Source organism: Eschrichtius robustus, chromosome 6, assembly GCF_028021215.1.
Source record: "Eschrichtius robustus isolate mEscRob2 chromosome 6, mEscRob2.pri, whole genome shotgun sequence".
NCBI classification, from domain to species: Eukaryota; Metazoa; Chordata; class Mammalia; order Artiodactyla; family Eschrichtiidae; genus Eschrichtius; species Eschrichtius robustus.
The window spans coordinates 80,748,138-80,765,765 of NC_090829.1; the positions used below are offsets into that span (position 1 = coordinate 80,748,138).

A 17,628-nucleotide genomic window follows, 5' to 3' on the forward strand; every position below is an offset into this window, starting at 1 on the left:
TCTGTCATTATTTTTCCAAGCCAGTAAAATGTAGTCATTGGAGCAGGGATTTCCAATTCCTCTTTTTTTTTTTTTAATTTAATTTTTATTTTATATTGGAATATAGTTGACTTACAATGTTGTGTTAGTTTCGAATTCCTCTTGTTAGTGCATCTTACCACATCAGACTGATAAAATTATTTGTTGTCCCCGTGCCATTCACCATTCTTCTCCTTCCCTACTGGTAGATGGAAAGCCCAGCAATGATTTATGTTCATCTCCCTAAAACACTTGTTTGCTGATTCATACAAAACCCAGGAATCCAGAAACTGAAAATTAGCTTTTTCTTGCAGGAAGTCTTAGGTAATGGGCTCTAAATAGAGTGCCCATATAATTTGTCTTTTCATTTGGTAATACTTTTTAAGAGAGAAAGGGGATGCTCTTCATAATTATCCCAGGACAGTCATTTAGACCAGGACTATCGTGGGTAAGCCAGGATGTACGCTTTATTTTTTTTATTTAGTAAATTTATTTATAAATTATTAAAATTTATTAATTAAATTATTTTTTTAAAGTTTTCTCTCAAGATTGAGGTTTCTGCTTTGACTTAAAAGTGAATTATATTTTGTAATTTGTAAAATAAAATGTATTCTTCTATCTTTGCATTTTAAAATATTCATATGTTTAAGCACATTTTTGTCAGTCATATTACAAGACAAAAGTTAACCATTTAAAGTATTAAAAATTTTTTCTCAGTAATTTCCATTGGCTTACAACCCTGTATATAGGAGATTAAGCCCTTGCTTTCTGCTACTCTGTATAAGTACCTGTCAATGTGAAGAGAATGTATCACTTTGACTTATTTTTAAGTATAATAAGTAAATAATCATGTGCTATGTTTTCATTCTGTAATCCCTATCTTGGTTGTTGAAGACTTGAACATCTGGTATTTGATAATTAAATAGATATTACCCTTTATTAGAATATTCTTATTGTCCTGTTTCCTGTTTAGTAAGTTTAACACAATTTTAAAATGCATTAAGGATAGTTTGATGACTTTTTTCCCTCTGTTTTGGATTATACAGTCTTTTCCTTGTGATATTTCTCTGACCAAAGTAAAATTAGAAAATGAATACAGTTTTTAATGCAACTTAAGCTACAGAGTATTAATAAGCTTTTGTCTTCTTTTCTCTTCAGATGTATGGTCTGCAGGCTGTGTGTTGGCTGAGCTGTTGCTAGGACAACCAATATTTCCAGGGGACAGTGGTGTGGATCAATTGGTAGAAATAATCAAGGTGAGAAGATTGGATCAGAATTTTTGAACTGGAAGGAATCTTATTGCTGTTCTCTAAGAATCCATATCTGTCACACACTCATGAAAAACTGAGGAAATGGAGAACGTGATCTAAGATCACATAGCAAGTTCAGCTATGGAAGAAGTTTAAGAACCCAGCTTTTGCTTTCTAATTGAGTTATTCTCTTGTTATGTGACACTAGAAAAGCTATTTTGGCTATCTGATGCAAGAAAGGGATATATCTGTTATTTAAAGTACTTAAAAGCAATAGATCACTAAAATGTATATAAACTGAATGAAAACCCAAGCTATGTCTATTTTTGTTCACCATGTGCTCTCTGCTCATAATACTCTGCTGAGCACATAGGAGATGCTTGTATTTAGTCAATATTTAGATATTTATAAAATGAAAAAATGAGTATGTATGACTAGACCACTTGATAGAAACAGAATTTTTACTTATAATTTAAGTAAATTTTTACTTATAGTTTTATTTATTAGGTCTGTCAACACCTTTATTAACAACATCAGATCCAAAGTATTATTATTTTGGAATTCATATTGTCTCTTAAGAACAGCAGCACTGACATTTTAAAGTTTTTAATATTTGAGATCTTAAATAAGTTCTCACCCCCCCTTTAGTAATATCTAGTGTCTCTGTATTTAGACCACTAGATTGGTTGATTCTAAGGTTATAGTTTGTCCAAAGCAACAACACCTACTGTCTATTAGTCTTTATTCTTGATTTTCCAAATGTTTCACAGAAGTGGAAAATTGAAAATCTCCTTAGAGGTTATGTAGTCCAATTCTCCATCCAATGAAAGAACCTTCTTAGTTACATTCCTGACAGGTGATTTTTCAGTGTTTTCTTGAATACTTCCAACATCAGATCGCTACTTTGGAATGCAGCCTGTTCTGTATCTGGGCAGCTTGAATTTAGTGTTTATTGTGCTGAGCCTCAGCAGCTTTTTTATTTATTTATTTATTCATTTAAAAATTTTTTGTATTTTATATTGGAGTATAGTTGATTAACAATGTTGTGTTAGTTTCAAGTGTACAGCAACGTGATTCAGTTATACATATACATTATCTATTTTTCTAAATCTTTTCCCATTTAGGTTATTACAGAGTATTGAGCAGGGTTCCCTGTGCTATTCAGTAGGTCCTTGTTGGTTCTCAGTAGCTTTTTCTAGTTATACACAGGACGGTGATTAAGTTATTTTAAAATCCTTGTACTTCATTTATAAGAATATGTTACTTTTGATAAAATGATTTTGCTAGGTATCAGTGTGTGCAAGTGTGGTTGAAAACACCCATGTGTGATCAAGAATCTTCCTTACTATCTATATAATTTCTTATGATTTGCACTTGAGATCACTGATATTTTGCTGTCTTTTTTTAGTAACCATCTTTTAGTTTCAAATTGAAACTTTAAACTTAGTTCAACAGATCTACTTCCTTCCTGATTTCCACACTACACTCAGATCTAAGTTCAGATAGTTTGATTTCCTTGTTTCCTAAAAGCCTGTGTATTCTTCATTATTATTCAAATTAGTATTCTAATACAGGAGTTGGCAAACTTTCTATAAAGGGCTAGATAAAACATTTTAGGCTTCGTGGGCTAAAATGAAAGTTAGGGATGTCTGAGATATATTGGATTGGGCAAAAAGTTTGTTCAGTTACTGAACACGTTGTTCAGTAAAGTTCTTCGTGAAAATGAAAAATGTGTCTTTTATTTGTACTTAAAACCGAACGAACTTTTTGGCCAACTCAATATAACAAAAAAACAAATTTCCACAAATTTTTCATTGATGAAATTCAAGTCTGCTAATTAGAGGAATGGATTTCTTTTGAGGGGGCTATAACATTTCTCTTAATTGGGGTTCAAAGTCAGTGTTTCGTATCATCAAATTGATTGCAAATGTTTATCTTTAAAATCAGTTCTTAGTTCCTGGGCCCTTCCTACATAAACAGAGATTGGGCCATAGTTTGCTGACCCTTAGTCAGTACAACCATTCAGCATTTCTTGTATCCCCAGGCTTTCAGTTGATGTACTTGAGTTTACCATACTACAGTTCTCCTGGCGTATTGACATTCTATTTGTCAAATATGTTTAGCTTATTAGAACTGCGTCATTTCTCTACTGATTATAGTTTAGAACTGTGTGATGGTTTATTCTTTGTCATTAATTTTAATGAATTCATACATGACACAAATGAAATTGTTTAGGAAGCTGAACTGAATATCTGTGATAAATCCTATATCTCATATCTTATAAACCTTTAAGTCCAGAGCTTATTTCACCACTTTTTGTCAGTCCTTGTAATATTGGTCTGTGCTTATTTAATTTTAGTAGAAACTGTCAATTTGTTACTGATGGTTTAAGACTTCATTTTTATTTAGGGCTTATTTGTTGCAAGTTTGTCCATGATTAATTTGTTGTAGCAGGCCATCTCTAAAACAAAACACTCTTTTCATTTATATGTTATCTTGTCATCTTGCATTTATACATAGTCATCACCTACTGAAGTTCCAAGATCACTTTCTATAGATGTTTTGAAGATGATATAATGGAATTAACATCCCAGGGCAGTTTGGGATATCAAGCTTCTCAGTCCCTTTTACAGTTTTAAGCAGTACTACCCAGGATAAATGATATATCAGTATTAGTTTACCACCCATTCGGTGACCTAAAGTTATACATTACATTGAGGTTAATTAATAGACATTGTATTGGGAGGGGTGTGTATGTGTGTATAGTATAGCTCTAAATCTTATTGCATGGAGGTTAATAAACTTTTTAGGGATTTTGTGTGTTTAAGTTAGCTCTAAGTCTTGTTGATCCTGTCTGTGTATCTGTACTTTACATATTGAATATCTGTGATGTTTCATTGAAATAAGAACTCTTAACTAATTCTGATATAACTGTTCCAGTTTTCCTGATCTAAGTTGTATGTCAGAAAAGAGTTGTATAGGTTAGCTTTCGAAGTTAAATGTATTAAGATATTTTAAGCAAATATTGTCATTTCTGCTAATCGGGACTTCAAGAATAGATTTGAGTTTTCCGTGAAAAGTGGTCTCACAGTTGCCCAACTCAAGTCTCAGCTTTTTTGAGATGTTAGTCATGCACACTTAGTCCTTTCGGTAACTAGGGAATCTATGTCACTGTTCCTTTCTGCTCTTTCCATTTTCTCTCTTGAAAGCCTCATGGGTATTCCTCTGGAGTATCTGGAGGTAGCTGACGCAGCCCCCCACACCCCTGCCCCCAGTACAATAGGTACTCTTCTCTCTGATTTTGAGTTTATGCAAAAAGTGACAATCGTACAGCAAACTTTATAAATTTTAAATGGTAGAATTACCTAATTATTTTATAAAATTTCTGAGCAGGGACTTTCTTTTATTGTTGTGTTTTATTTTTATTTATTTATTTTTTTTAATTTATTTATTTATTTTTGGCTGTGTTGGGTCTTCGTTTCTGTGCGAGGGCTTTCTCTAGTTGCGGCAAGCGGGGGCCACTCTTCATCGCGGTGCGCGGGCCTCTCACTATCGTGGCCTCTCTTGTTGCGGAGCACAGGCTCCAGACGCGCAGGCTCAGTAGTTGTGGCTCACGGCCTAGTTGCTCCGCGGCATGTGGGATCCTCCCAGACCAGGGCTCGAACCCGTGTCCCCTGCGTTGGCAGGCAGATTCTCAACCACTGCGCCACCAGGGAAGCCCCTGTTGTGTTTTAATATCCAAGGACACCAAAATAGTTTTCAGTAAGTATTTAAATTGAATTAATCTACTAGATCATTGTTCATTCATGAACTTGGAATTACCTGGGAATTAATAAGAAAAGTTAGTGTGATTGTTGTTGTATATGTTGTTTATTAAATTTTATTGGCTTGGATGTCCATGCCAATAATTTACAGAATGAGTAACACAGAGTATTATTTGAACTGAGCTAACTTAGCTTAACCTTAACCTCCCTACTTACCCTCAAATAAGGCTTTTGAAAAATATTTAGAATAAAGTTAAAATGCATCTTCAGAGTAAGTTAGAAGTATAAGGCAGAATGGAATTGAAAGTCATGAGAAATCATTTTTAAGCATGAAAAACACTTAGCTTTCTGAAGTTGATTTCATACATAGGATTATCAGATCAGAATCTCATTATGCCAGTTAATCTCTGAGTATCAAAAAGTGCTTGGATTTTCAAAGCATTTGTAAACAGAGAGATTCTGTTTGGGACTTCTCAGATAATAAGATTTTTTTTTCTTAAATTCTTCCTTAACGTACTAGTTAAAATACCCTTAAGAAATATTTGATGTGGTTTCAGATACCTGGATAAAAATAAAACATTTCGGGAGAACATCTGTCAGGAATTTCACAAACCATAGGTTCAGTGATATAGCATTGTCCTTTGGCACCTCTGCCATAAGTCATAGCAGTGGGGTTAAAGAGTCTTCTGAAGACTTGGAAAAGGTAGTATGTTTTAATGATGATTACTTTTTTATAATTATATATGCTATAATTTTATATGCTCAAAGCAGAAAATATACCCAGACACAAATGCAAAGAAAAGAACAAAAGTAATCACTTTCTGTTCTGGTACATCATGAAAAATAACTTCTGTGAATATTTTTATACAATTTTCTATGCATATGTATGTTAAAACAATAGTGCCGTCTGTTTTGTAGACTTTTTTTTTACTAAATAATTAAATGTATTTCTCATGTGAAGAAGTGTATGTTGACTAAGTGATTTTTTTAATGACTGCATAGATTCTATTGTAGATTCTATTCTGAATACATAATTGATTCTGAAAAGAATAATATAAAGATAAAGTGATAAACTATTGCTTTTGAAAAGAAATTACATATTTAGCTTCTCAAAGATTTGATCATTAACTTCCTTATATAAATGACAGAGGTCCCCAAAATTCCCCAGATGGATTGAAGGTGAAGCAGTCTAGGAAATTCTGGACCTGGGAATGCTGTAGGTTTTACTAATAGTTTCTTTCCCGCCTCCAAATTTTAAAATGTAAATTTCAAGTAAGGAAAGGCAAGCTTCAGTCCAGAGTTGAATTTTTGGATTAAAATATCACAGAACTTAATATTTGAAAGAAACCAACCATTCTGTAGAATTTCAAGTTTTAAATGTATTAATGTTCCTAGAGATATACTTTGATTTATTCCATAAACATTTACTTATGCTTTGTAATAATTTGACCATTTCTTTCTAATGGAAGAGCTTTAAAGGCAGAAGTCCACCTCTAGATGATAGAATTTCTCTATAGCTTTCATAACTGTAGTAACTAGCCTTTTAAATGTGGATATATCTCTTTTAGAAAAACATGACATTAAACATATAGATCGTTTTTTTTTTAATTTTTTATTTTTATAGTTGATTTACAACATTGTGTTAGTTTCTGGTGTACGGCAAAGTGATTCAGGTATACGTATATATGCATATTCTTTCATGTTCTTTTCCATTATAGTTTATTACAGGATATTGAATATAGTTCCCTGTGCTATACAGTAGGACCTTGTTTATCTATTTTATATATAGTAGTTCGTATCTGCTAATCCCAGACTCCTAATTTATCCCTCCCCCATTGGTAACCTTACCCCTTTGGTAACCATAAGTTTGTTTTCTGTGTCTGTGAGTCTGTTTCTGTTCGTAAATAAGTTCATTTGTGTCATATTTTAGATTTCACATATAAGTGATATCATATGGTATTTGTCTTTCTCTTTTTGACTTACTTCACTTAGTACGATAATCTCTAGGTCCATCCATGTTGCTGCAAATGGCACTATTTCATTCCTTTTATGGCTGAATAGTATTCTGTTTTGTGCGTGTGTAAATACGTACACCACATCTTCCACATCTTTTTTATCCATTCATCTGCTGATGGATATTTAGGTTGCTTCCATGTCTTGGCTGTTGTAAATAGTTCTGATATGAACATTGGGGTGTAAAACATACTTAAATAATTTGTTATAAGGCAATTAAAATTACATAATTTCCCTTTTAAAATAACTTTACTAAGCTATTGTTTAATTTTCTCTTAGCAATAATTACTCAATTTAGATATTTGTGTAGATGGCTTTTACACAGGTAAGAACTAGTAAAATCTTATCTCTAGCAGAGACTTTAGAAATTTGAAAGTAAATAACAGATCCAAATAATCTTTTGATTATGTTATTATAGCTAAGTAAGTGGACTTCATTTCTTGTGATGCCTATCAGTAGAAAAAGGTTTAGCAGTGGAGAGTGGGATTAAGGAGAGAGAGGGAAAAAAGAGGATTTTCACTTTTTACTGTTCTGTGATGTTGATTTTTTTTTTTTAAACAATCAGCTCTTTGAAATCCCAGGAACTATGAAAAAAATAGATGTTTTCAGTTGTTTTGTGCCAGAATCTTAGGAAACAAATAAAAACAGTTACATAGAGTTAAGAGAGCTGCATTTTATTACAAATGTCTGTCTAAATCATTGTTTTCCTGGTCTTCCAGTTTGACTGATGGCTCTTTGCAGTATAATTTATAGACAAATAGATCAGTGATTAACTGGCCCCTCAGAAGTCTACATTTTCAGATATTGGTAAAATACTGCTAATTATAAAAGCTACCACTCAGTGAGAACTTCCTCTGCACCAGGCACTGGGCTAAGCACTTTACATATATTACCACATTTAATCCTTACCTTAATCCTAGAAAGATGATAATGACAAAGATGAGTACCACCACTACTGTTATCTGGGAGGGGTTGGGTGGTAGGAAAATCCTGTCTGATTCATCTTTAGCCAAATTGGTGTCCTCTATTCATGGTATTTTGTAGCTCTGGGGAAAACAATATGATACTTAATGTCAACTTGTTGTCTAGAACCCATTAATTTAGTATTTTTAAAGTGTGACCACAAAATAAAGGAAACAGCCCCTAAATCTTATTGTAATGAGTATACGAAATCAGTTTGTGATGTCTTTGGACTAGATTTAGTTGTGCTTCATCTAAAGCAATCAAGGTTGTAATAGTGGATTCCTTGCTTTCAAGTACAGCTCAGTGTCATTTTCATCATCTTTGTTTAGCAAATAGTTTAGCTTTCAGTTATCTCCGTATTATGAGTTGTTTAGCACCTGTGTGTGCACTCTCTCCTGTCTTAACATTTTCACCATTAAACAGTCTTTCAGACAGAGGTCTCAGATACTAAGTAAATCAGAATTTAATAAGTATAAAATACTTTTTTTCCTAAGTTTTTTGACGGATCCATGACGTATCTTTGCTAACATGCATTTGGAGCTTAATCATATGTTACCTGGTGATATTTCTTGTGCTATCGTATTATAGAGCTCTTGTGTTGTTAACAGACTGCAGGGACAGCATGTTAAACTTAGTTCTCTCTCCTTTTTCCACTCTCCAGAACAAGTAAGTACACCCCATTACACATTGTGGTACAGATTTTTACTTGTAATGTATCAATATAGTATGCAATATATAAAAAAAATTTTATTGCTTTTTTTCATTCTTGTATTATTGTTTAAATTTTTCTATGTTTATTACTGACTAGAGCAGCAACTTTTAGTAGCTTTTGGATCATGGACCTCTTTGAAAATCTGTTCATAGCAGTGGACTCTCCCCCAGAAAAATGCAGTCATGCCAGAGTTTTGCGTATGATATCAGATGAACTTTGAACTTTCTGAAGCTCATCCAGAATCCCTAGCTTAAATATCCCTATACTAGTGCAAGGAACTATGGTTACAATTTGTAGTAACTGCCTGCAGTATAAATATTATGTACATAGTGTCAACGTTTTAAAAATAAGTGAATGAGTAAATGAGTATTAGAATAATCATTTTAATGTAAAACTCCTCAACTACATCTTTACATTAATATGTTGTACATAGACCAGAAGAAACATCAAGTTTTAAGTAACTACTATGAAATTTTACTGACTCTACAGTAATACTAATACTTGGTTAAATCTCTGTGCACTTATATGTAAGTGTGCCCAGGCACAGAGAAGTTATTTCCTGGCAATGTGGTCTAGTTTAGCTTTTGACTTGAGAATAATGACATCCATTTGAAATCTTTAATTTCCCCAAAACAAGCAGTATAAAACGATTTACTAAGTTGCCAGGATATGTTTTATTTATGCAAAGAAACTTTTTTCACACAGACCTAAGTTTCATGACATTGTGACCTCAAAACTGTTGTACTGATAGTTATAGTTTACAACCCGACTCAGAAGACCATCCACAGAATTACTCTTTGTGGGATATAATACACTTCACGTATCAACTGCAGATTCTTCCACATGGTTGCATTTTGAGTTCTTTGGTGTGTTTGCTTAATTTCAGGGTCCAATATAAAGAAACACTGGAATCTTGTAGAGGGGCATTTATTTTGTTAAAAGCATACTGATTGACATTTCATATTTATAAAACATAATTTTTATTTTATTGATACATATATAATAGAAGGAAAACATGAAGAATATCTTGGCTTGTGGTGCTATGAAGAACTATAGGGTTAGTGATTCTCAAAGGAAGCAAGAGCTGGGTGACGTGTGTATAAAATGTTTACGTGTCTCAAAGCGGAGTGTGATTTTTAAAAGTTTGGGAAATACAGTGAGGTGTTTTTTTTTTTTTTAAACCCAAGAGATTCTAATCCCACCCCTAGCCCCTTTTCTGTTTTGTACTCCTACCTTGAGCATACCACTATGGCTGAGATTCACCTAGAAAAAAAAAGGCCTTTGACTCCTGTGAATATGTATTAACCAAGAATGACTTTTTTACTTTATGTTGAATAATTTGCATAATTAAAACAGTAATCACCTTTTTCGGGGGGAAGGAGGGTACTTGTTGCCAAATATAAAATTTTATTCAGGAAGAAAAAATGAGAGTCAAAACAATCTTTAAAAAAAAGAGTAACGTCATACTTCCCATTTTTGAAACTTATTGTGCATATACAATGGAATATTATTCACACAAGAAAGAAGGAAGTCCTGCCATTTGTGACAACATGGATGGACGTTAGGGCATTGTGCTAAATGAAATAAGCCAGAGAGAGAAAGACAGCTACTGCATGGTATTCCATGTGTGTAGAATCTAAAAAGAAAAGAAAAAAGTCAAGTCATAGAAACAGAGTAGAAAAGTGGTTACCAGGGCTTTTAGGGAGGTGGAGGAAATGAGGAGAGGTTGGTAAAAGAGGACAGACTTTATAAGATGAATAAGATCTGAGGATCTGATGTAAAACATGGTGGCTATAGTTGATAACACTCTTAAATGTTCTCACCAAAAGAAGGAAGGAAGGGAAGAAAGTGTGAAGTGATGAATATGTTAATTAACTAGATGGTGGAAATCCTTTATATGTATATAAAATCACCACTGTGTACATTTTGTATGTCTTACAATTTTATTTGTCAGTTAAACCTCAAGAAAGGGTTGGGGGAAGTATAGTACTGACATGAGTGTAGGCATGTAGATCAATGGAGTAGAATTGAGAGTCTAGAAATAAACCTTTACATTTATGGTCCGTTGACCTTTGACAAGGGCAGTTCAACAGGGCAACAATAGTCTTTTTAACAAATGATATTTGGGCAACTGGATATCCATATGCAAAAGAATGAAGTTGGACACCTACCTCTTACATCGTATACAAAAATTAACTCAAAATGGTTAGACCTAAACATAAGAGCCAGGACTATAAAACTCTTAGAAAGAAACATGGGTGTAAATCTTTGTGACCTTCAATTAGGCAGTGACTTTTTAGATACGGCACAAAAAGCACAAGTGACAGCAGAAAAAACAGATACACTGAACTTCATCAAAATTTAAAAATTTGTGTCTCAAAGGACACCATCCAGAAAATTAAAAGACAGCACACAGAATGGGAGAAAATTTTTGCAAATCCATATATATGATAAAGGACTTGTATCCAGAATAAGGAACTCTTACAACTCAAGGATAAAAAGACAGCCCAATAGAAAAATGGGCCAAGGATCCGAATAACATTTCTCGAAAGAAGACATACAAATGACCAGTAAGCACACATACACAAAAAAGATGCTCAAATTGTTAGTCATTAGAGAAATGCAAATCAATACCATAATGAATACTACATCACATTCATCAGGACGGCTAAAATAAAGACAGACAATAACTAGTATTGGTAAGGATGTGGAGAAATTGAAATTTTCATACATTGCTGGAGGGATTGTAAAATGGTGTAAACAAAAAATGGTTTGGAACTTCCTCAAAATATTAAACATAGAGTTACCATATGACCCGGCAGTTCCATTCATAGGAATGAATTGAAAACATTTATCCACACAAAAACTTGCACATAAATGTTCATAGCAACATTATTTATAGCCAAAAAGTAGAAATGTTTCAAATGTCCATCAGTTGATGAATGGATAAAGAAAATGTCAGACACAAAAGACCACATGTTAATGTGATTCCATTTATATGAAATGTCCAGAATAAGCAGATCTGTAGAGACAGAAAGTAGATTAGTGGTTGTCAGGAATTGGGGAGTGTGGAAATGGGAGTGACTGCTCATGGGTGCAGGGCTTCATTTTGGGGTGATGAACATGTTCTAAAATTAGATAGCACTTGATGGCTGTACACCTCTGGATATACTAAAAAAAAATCAGTTCTATACTTTAAAGGGGTGAATTTCATAATATATGAAGTATATCTGAAAGATTTTTGTTTTGAAGACTAGAGTGAAGGCATCTATCTACCTACAGAACTTTTGGTCAGGTCGTGTTGCTGTTTTCACCATATTTTAAGAAAGGCAATAAACTCTGACCATAGTTTTGCAAAGGACTCAGATCAAGTTAAGTGACAGATGGCACAGGATTAAATGGAGTACAGCATGGACACATAAAGGGACCCTCCTGTACTAGTTTATCCCCTCTAGGCTGAGAAAATGCTTTAGCCAAATTGTTTAGTTGTGTTCAAATAACATGACAGCTTGATGCTCTTTTCTTCACTGATGTTCCTAATGGGATTTTAAGATTTGTATTGCTGCACTTTTTTGCCGGGGTGGGGGTGGGGTTCCTTGCCTTTTGGAAATCAGTGGAGAACCCTGAGAAGGAAACATTGCATACACCACCAAAAAAACAAAATTCTTATACCAAAATCTCACTCATATATTGTAAGAAAGAGGTAGATAGAAACTGGATAAAATCTATGTCTCTTGAGAGTTAAGTATTTTGGCTACCTACATCTAGTGGATTTAAAAAAGGAAAGCCTGTAAATTGTAGGAATATACCAGAGGACGTAGCATTTTATATCAATCCTGTGGAAGTGAAAATGTGTAGAAATGATTCCAGTGTCAATAGAGTACTAACATTTTGAAATAGAATAGCTCAGTAACATCTTTTCTAGTTTTCTAATTAGAGAAATTTGTCACATTTATGATATAGGCAGCCAACTTGACAGTTATGCAATTTGAATAAACATTTCTTTTATGCAGAAAGGAAATAAAGATGTTTAATTATTCAGCCATGCCACATATAATCTCTTTTGCTTCTGTGTTACACAGTTTTTATCTGCTTATTTAAAAAGCTTTGATTGAATTTATTATGTATAGCCTTGGTCATGTATCCTTTTAGTCTTTCAGGGTACATACCACGTTAACAACATGTTGATTTAGTGAACTCTCTGGGCTAGAACATAGAGGGTCTTTGCCCTCAAGGAGTTCAGAGACTCATTGAGGGGAGGAAGGGAACAAATGAGGGCAATAAAGTAAGGCAGGTATGATCCCAGAAGTCTGAGCAGAGTACAAAGGCAGGAGCATCCTATTTGGAGGTAAATCCTATCTGGAAAGACTTCACAGAAGAGGTAACTCTTGAGCTGACTCTTGAAACATGGAAAGATATTCACCATTTAGTGAAAGGACGGGAATGGAGGACATACGTGCTTAATTTGGACAAGGATGCTTAGTGAAGTCAGGTCTATTGTGTGTTGCTTTATGGTTTGAGCCTAAGGTTCTGAATGGTGGGGATAGAATATGAGTTTACCAGGAGAGAGAAGGCTGGAGCTGTGGGCAGTGGCCAGAACACATTAGTCTGTAAGCAGCTGGAAGCCACTGTAGGATTTTAAGCAGAGGAGTAACAGATTTCTAATAGAATTTCTTTTATTTCACGTTTGCTTTAGAGGCTGCACATACAGCTCTATTGCTAAAGTTTGGCGACCTCTGGTGTTGAGCCATTAAAACGCAAAGCTGTGAAAGAAATGTATTTCAGAGCTTTTGTCAGGTGATTCTTGGCTGTGTTTTATTTCTTTGAAGACATAATTCCTGACTTGATATTTATTGGTGTTAGCTAAATTTGCAACTAAATGAATGAAAAAAATGTTAAAACAAGCGTGATGGGACTGGGTACAAATGAAATGATTGATTTAATCATAAGGGATGAATAGCATCGCCAAAGGGTCGTGACAGGCTGATCTCTGGTACTTTTGAGTCTTTCCACCACCTACTCCACATGATGTTCTAGGATAATGGACTTAAAAAATACTTTTTTGCAATAAATGGAAAGATCTTATTCTAATAACAGATAACTCAGAGTACACACTTCCCAATGGTGTGATAATTTTGAACGTCCGCCCCTTTTATTGTGTGAGAGATATACTTACAGAAAAGTGCATAAAACATTACGTGCAGTTTCGTTTCCTTTAAGTTGTGGGGGACTCAGTTTTTAGGAAATCCAGGAATAATAATTATTTTTTAAGTGTACCCTTAGTCTAAAAGTTTTGGAAAAAAATTACTTTTCCACCTCTTAATATTTGGCGGAATCCTAAGACTTGTCTTGTGTCTGAAGTGATAAAGTCCACATCAAACATGCTTTTTCTTAATCTATAAAATGAAAAAGTTTTAGTATATGATTTCAGGTTTTCCAAATATAAATCAGCTGAAATAAATCAGGTAGAAATACACTCTGAACCTAATAGAAACTTAACATAAAACTTAAAGATATACTCAGAAGTAGAAATGGGATAGTTGATTTATTTAAATGTTTTATGTTTGTGGTATTGATTGCAGATGGTGATGCATTCAGAATCTTGCTCTTCATAATCTGTCACTTGTTTACCTTTTAGCCTTTAATGTTGCCATCCATCCATTTTCTAATCCTTATTTTCGGTTAGCACTCAACTGTTAGAGTTATCCAAATCATGCTGTTCTCCACTTCATACCTAGAGCGCATAGAATGTGCATCTGACTCGCTTGCTTCCTAGATTCCTTAAGTAAAATTAGCTCTTGCCTCTCCTTTCAGGATCCTTTCCTGAATCTTTTCCTTACTCCAGTGAATTGTTAGCACTTTCACCTTACCCATTATCTGTGCTTATTTTGTTGTACTGATCTTGGCTATTTGAACTTCATTTATAATGTACAAGTCTCTCTGCCCTAGAACTCCTTGAGCATAGGAACTTTGTTGAGTGAGTGACTTAAGGAGGCTGAAAAAAATTTTTAAATGCCTCTCAATTATGTCTAACCTTTGCATTCTCACATTCCTTTGCATCTTAACGCATACCTTTGCTTTCTTAAAGACTAAACATACTGTATATAAAATAATAATTCTGATTTTAGGGTTTGACAGACTCTGATAACTTTGAATGCTAACCTTAAGATAGCAACAGAAGAAGGATAAACATATGGTTGTATTTAGGGTAGTAACGTCATCACAAATTACATAATGGTCTGTTTTTTACTTTTTAAATTAATTTCATAGAGATGTTAATTTACATACAATAAAACGTAGCAACTTTAAGTGTACAGTTGAATGAGTTTTGACAAACATATAACCACTATCCTGGTCAAGGTTTAGAACATTTCCATCAATCACCCCAAAAAATGGGGTGACCAAATGTCCCAATTTGCCCAGGACTGAGGGATTTGTCAGGATAGTCCCAGGTAAACTGTGACAGTTGATCACCTTGTTTGTATACATTTGCAGTCTCCCATCTTCTGTTTCAGGTTACCATAGGTCTGCTTTCTGTCACTGATGAGTAGTTTTTCCTATTCCAGAATTTCATATGAATGGAATCATACAGTATATATATATTTTTATATCTGGCTTCTTTAGCTCAACATCATGTTTTTGAGACTCATCCATCGTTTTATTTGTATTACCTATTCTGTTTTATGCTTAGTTGTATTCTATGCATATACCACAGTTTGTTTATCCATTCACTTGTGGGTGGGCATTTGACTTGTTTTTTTGTTTTGGCTATTATGAGTAAAGTTTCTGTGTTTGTTTACAAATATTTTTGGAGACATGTGTTTACATTTCTCTTCAATAAAGAACTAGGACTGAAATTGCTGGTCATATGATAAGTGTATGTAAACTTTGTAAGAAATCATCAAACTGTTTTCCAAAGCAATTTCACTGTTTCTCAATCCCACCAGCAGTGTATGAGACCTCCAGTGGTTTACATTCTTACCAACATACGGTATTCATAATAATTTTAAGTTTAGTCTTAAAATTGCTTTTATCATTCGGAAATGTCCCTCTTTGTTTTTGTTTAATTTCCTTGTCCTGAAGTCTACAATTTTCTGATATTAATGTAATAAGCACTCCGTCTTTCTTATGATTAGTGTTTGCATGGTGTATCTTTTTGCATCCTTTTACTTTTAATCTATGTGTCTTTATATTTAAAGTTCATTTTTTACAGACAATATATACTTAGGTCTTCTTTTTTAAATTGTCTGATAATTTCTACCTTTAATTGGAATGTTTAGACCATTTACATTCAATGCAGTTATTAATATGCTTGGGTTTAAGTATTCCACCTTGATATTTGTTTTCTTTTTATTGTTCCTTTCTCTCTCTTTTTCTCTTTTACTGCTACCTTGTGGCTTATAATGAGTGTGTTTTATTTTCCCTATTGACTTTTTAAGCTATATCACCATGTTGCATTTTTTTTAGAGTTTGTTCTAAGATTGAAAATAGGCATCCTACTCTGTCACAGACTACAAATAATAATTTACCACTTTGCGTATAAAGTAAGAACCTTACAACAATGTATTTCCATTTTCCCTTCCTGTCCTTCATGCTCTTGTTGTCAGACATTTTTTACTCCTACAGTACTTTATTATTTTGCTTTAAACAGTTTTCTTCTAAAGCAATTTAAAAGCAAAGGGGAAATGTCATACATATAGCCTGTATTTACCATTTTTGGTGGTCTTTATTCCTTTGTATAGAGAGGAATGTCCATTTGGAATCCTTTTCTTTCATCCTAAAGTATTTTCTTTTAGTGAAAATCTCCTGGTGACAAACTCTCTTAGCTTTTGTTTGCCTAATAATGTCTTTTGAAGGATATTTTCACTGGATATAGAATTTCTTGGTTTCCAGTTTCTTGTTTCTTTTTTTAGAAAGGTCTCTATTTTCTTCTGGCTTGCATTGTTTCTGCTAAGTCAGCTGTCATTCTTATTGTTGGCTGTCTAAAATGTGTCCCTTTGTTTTGGGAAAGATTTTCCCTTTATCAGTGGCTTTTATTAGTTGATTGTGACTTGTTATGTTATTTTCTGTATTTATACTGCATAGGTTTCATTGAGATTTTCATCAAATTTGGAAAAATGTTGGCCACTGTTTCTTCAAATAGTTTTTCTACATCTTTCCCCCCATTACCGTACTCAGACTCCAAACACACGTACATATGTTTTTCTAGCCATTTTACCTCCATGCTTCAGCTTTGGTAGTTTCTAGTTTTTGTTTTTCTTTTGTTTTTTAAAGTTCACTGATTGTCTTCTGTGATGTGTTAGACCTCCAGGGAAATTTTCATTTCACGTGTCATACTTTTCAACTGTACAGTTACTGTGTGGTTTGTTTTTTTTTTTTAATCCTCCATGTGTCTCCTCAATATAATAGCTGTCTTATAGTCCTTATTTGTCAATTCTGTCATCTCTGTCATTTTTGGATCTGTACCTGTTGACCAGTTTTCCCCCCCTCTTCTTTTTGGATCATATTTATCTTTTTCTTTAAAGAGTATTTTGTCAGTTCGTTTTCTAGTTATTTACTCTAGAGAGCAATTCTAATATCAGTTACTGAATAATGACTAGAAGGAGAAGTCCATGATAATTTTTTTTTTTTTTAAATAATGCAAGCCTTTGCATGACATTCCAAATTTACTGACCTACTGATGCCAGGTTATGCAGAATTGTACTATGTTATATAAGGCTTTTAGTTTACATTAGACCACCTTAAAGTAGTTATGGCTCCCTGCTAGATATGCACAATATTTATACCCAAAGCAATTCCATAACAATGGTTTCTGTAACTTAGGCCTTGAGATTAAAAATTCTAAGCAATAGAATTACTTATAATGTGCACATCCATGGGACTTGCCCATCATTTAACATTCCAATCT

At 33.6% G+C, this 17,628-nt stretch overlaps 1 protein-coding gene across 4 annotated transcripts in view; it reads left to right on the forward strand.

The window, feature by feature from the left end:
* The window catches only part of GSK3B (glycogen synthase kinase 3 beta), a 208,712-nt gene that overhangs the window by 138,014 nt on the left and 53,070 nt on the right, over positions 1 to 17,628 (forward strand). For all 4 annotated transcript variants that reach the window (XM_068546677.1, XM_068546674.1, XM_068546678.1 and 1 more), the window contains exon 7: positions 1,177 to 1,274. In XM_068546677.1, the coding sequence (XP_068402778.1) occupies positions 1,177 to 1,274 (98 nt within the window). The remainder of the gene's footprint in view (positions 1 to 1,176; positions 1,275 to 17,628) is intronic.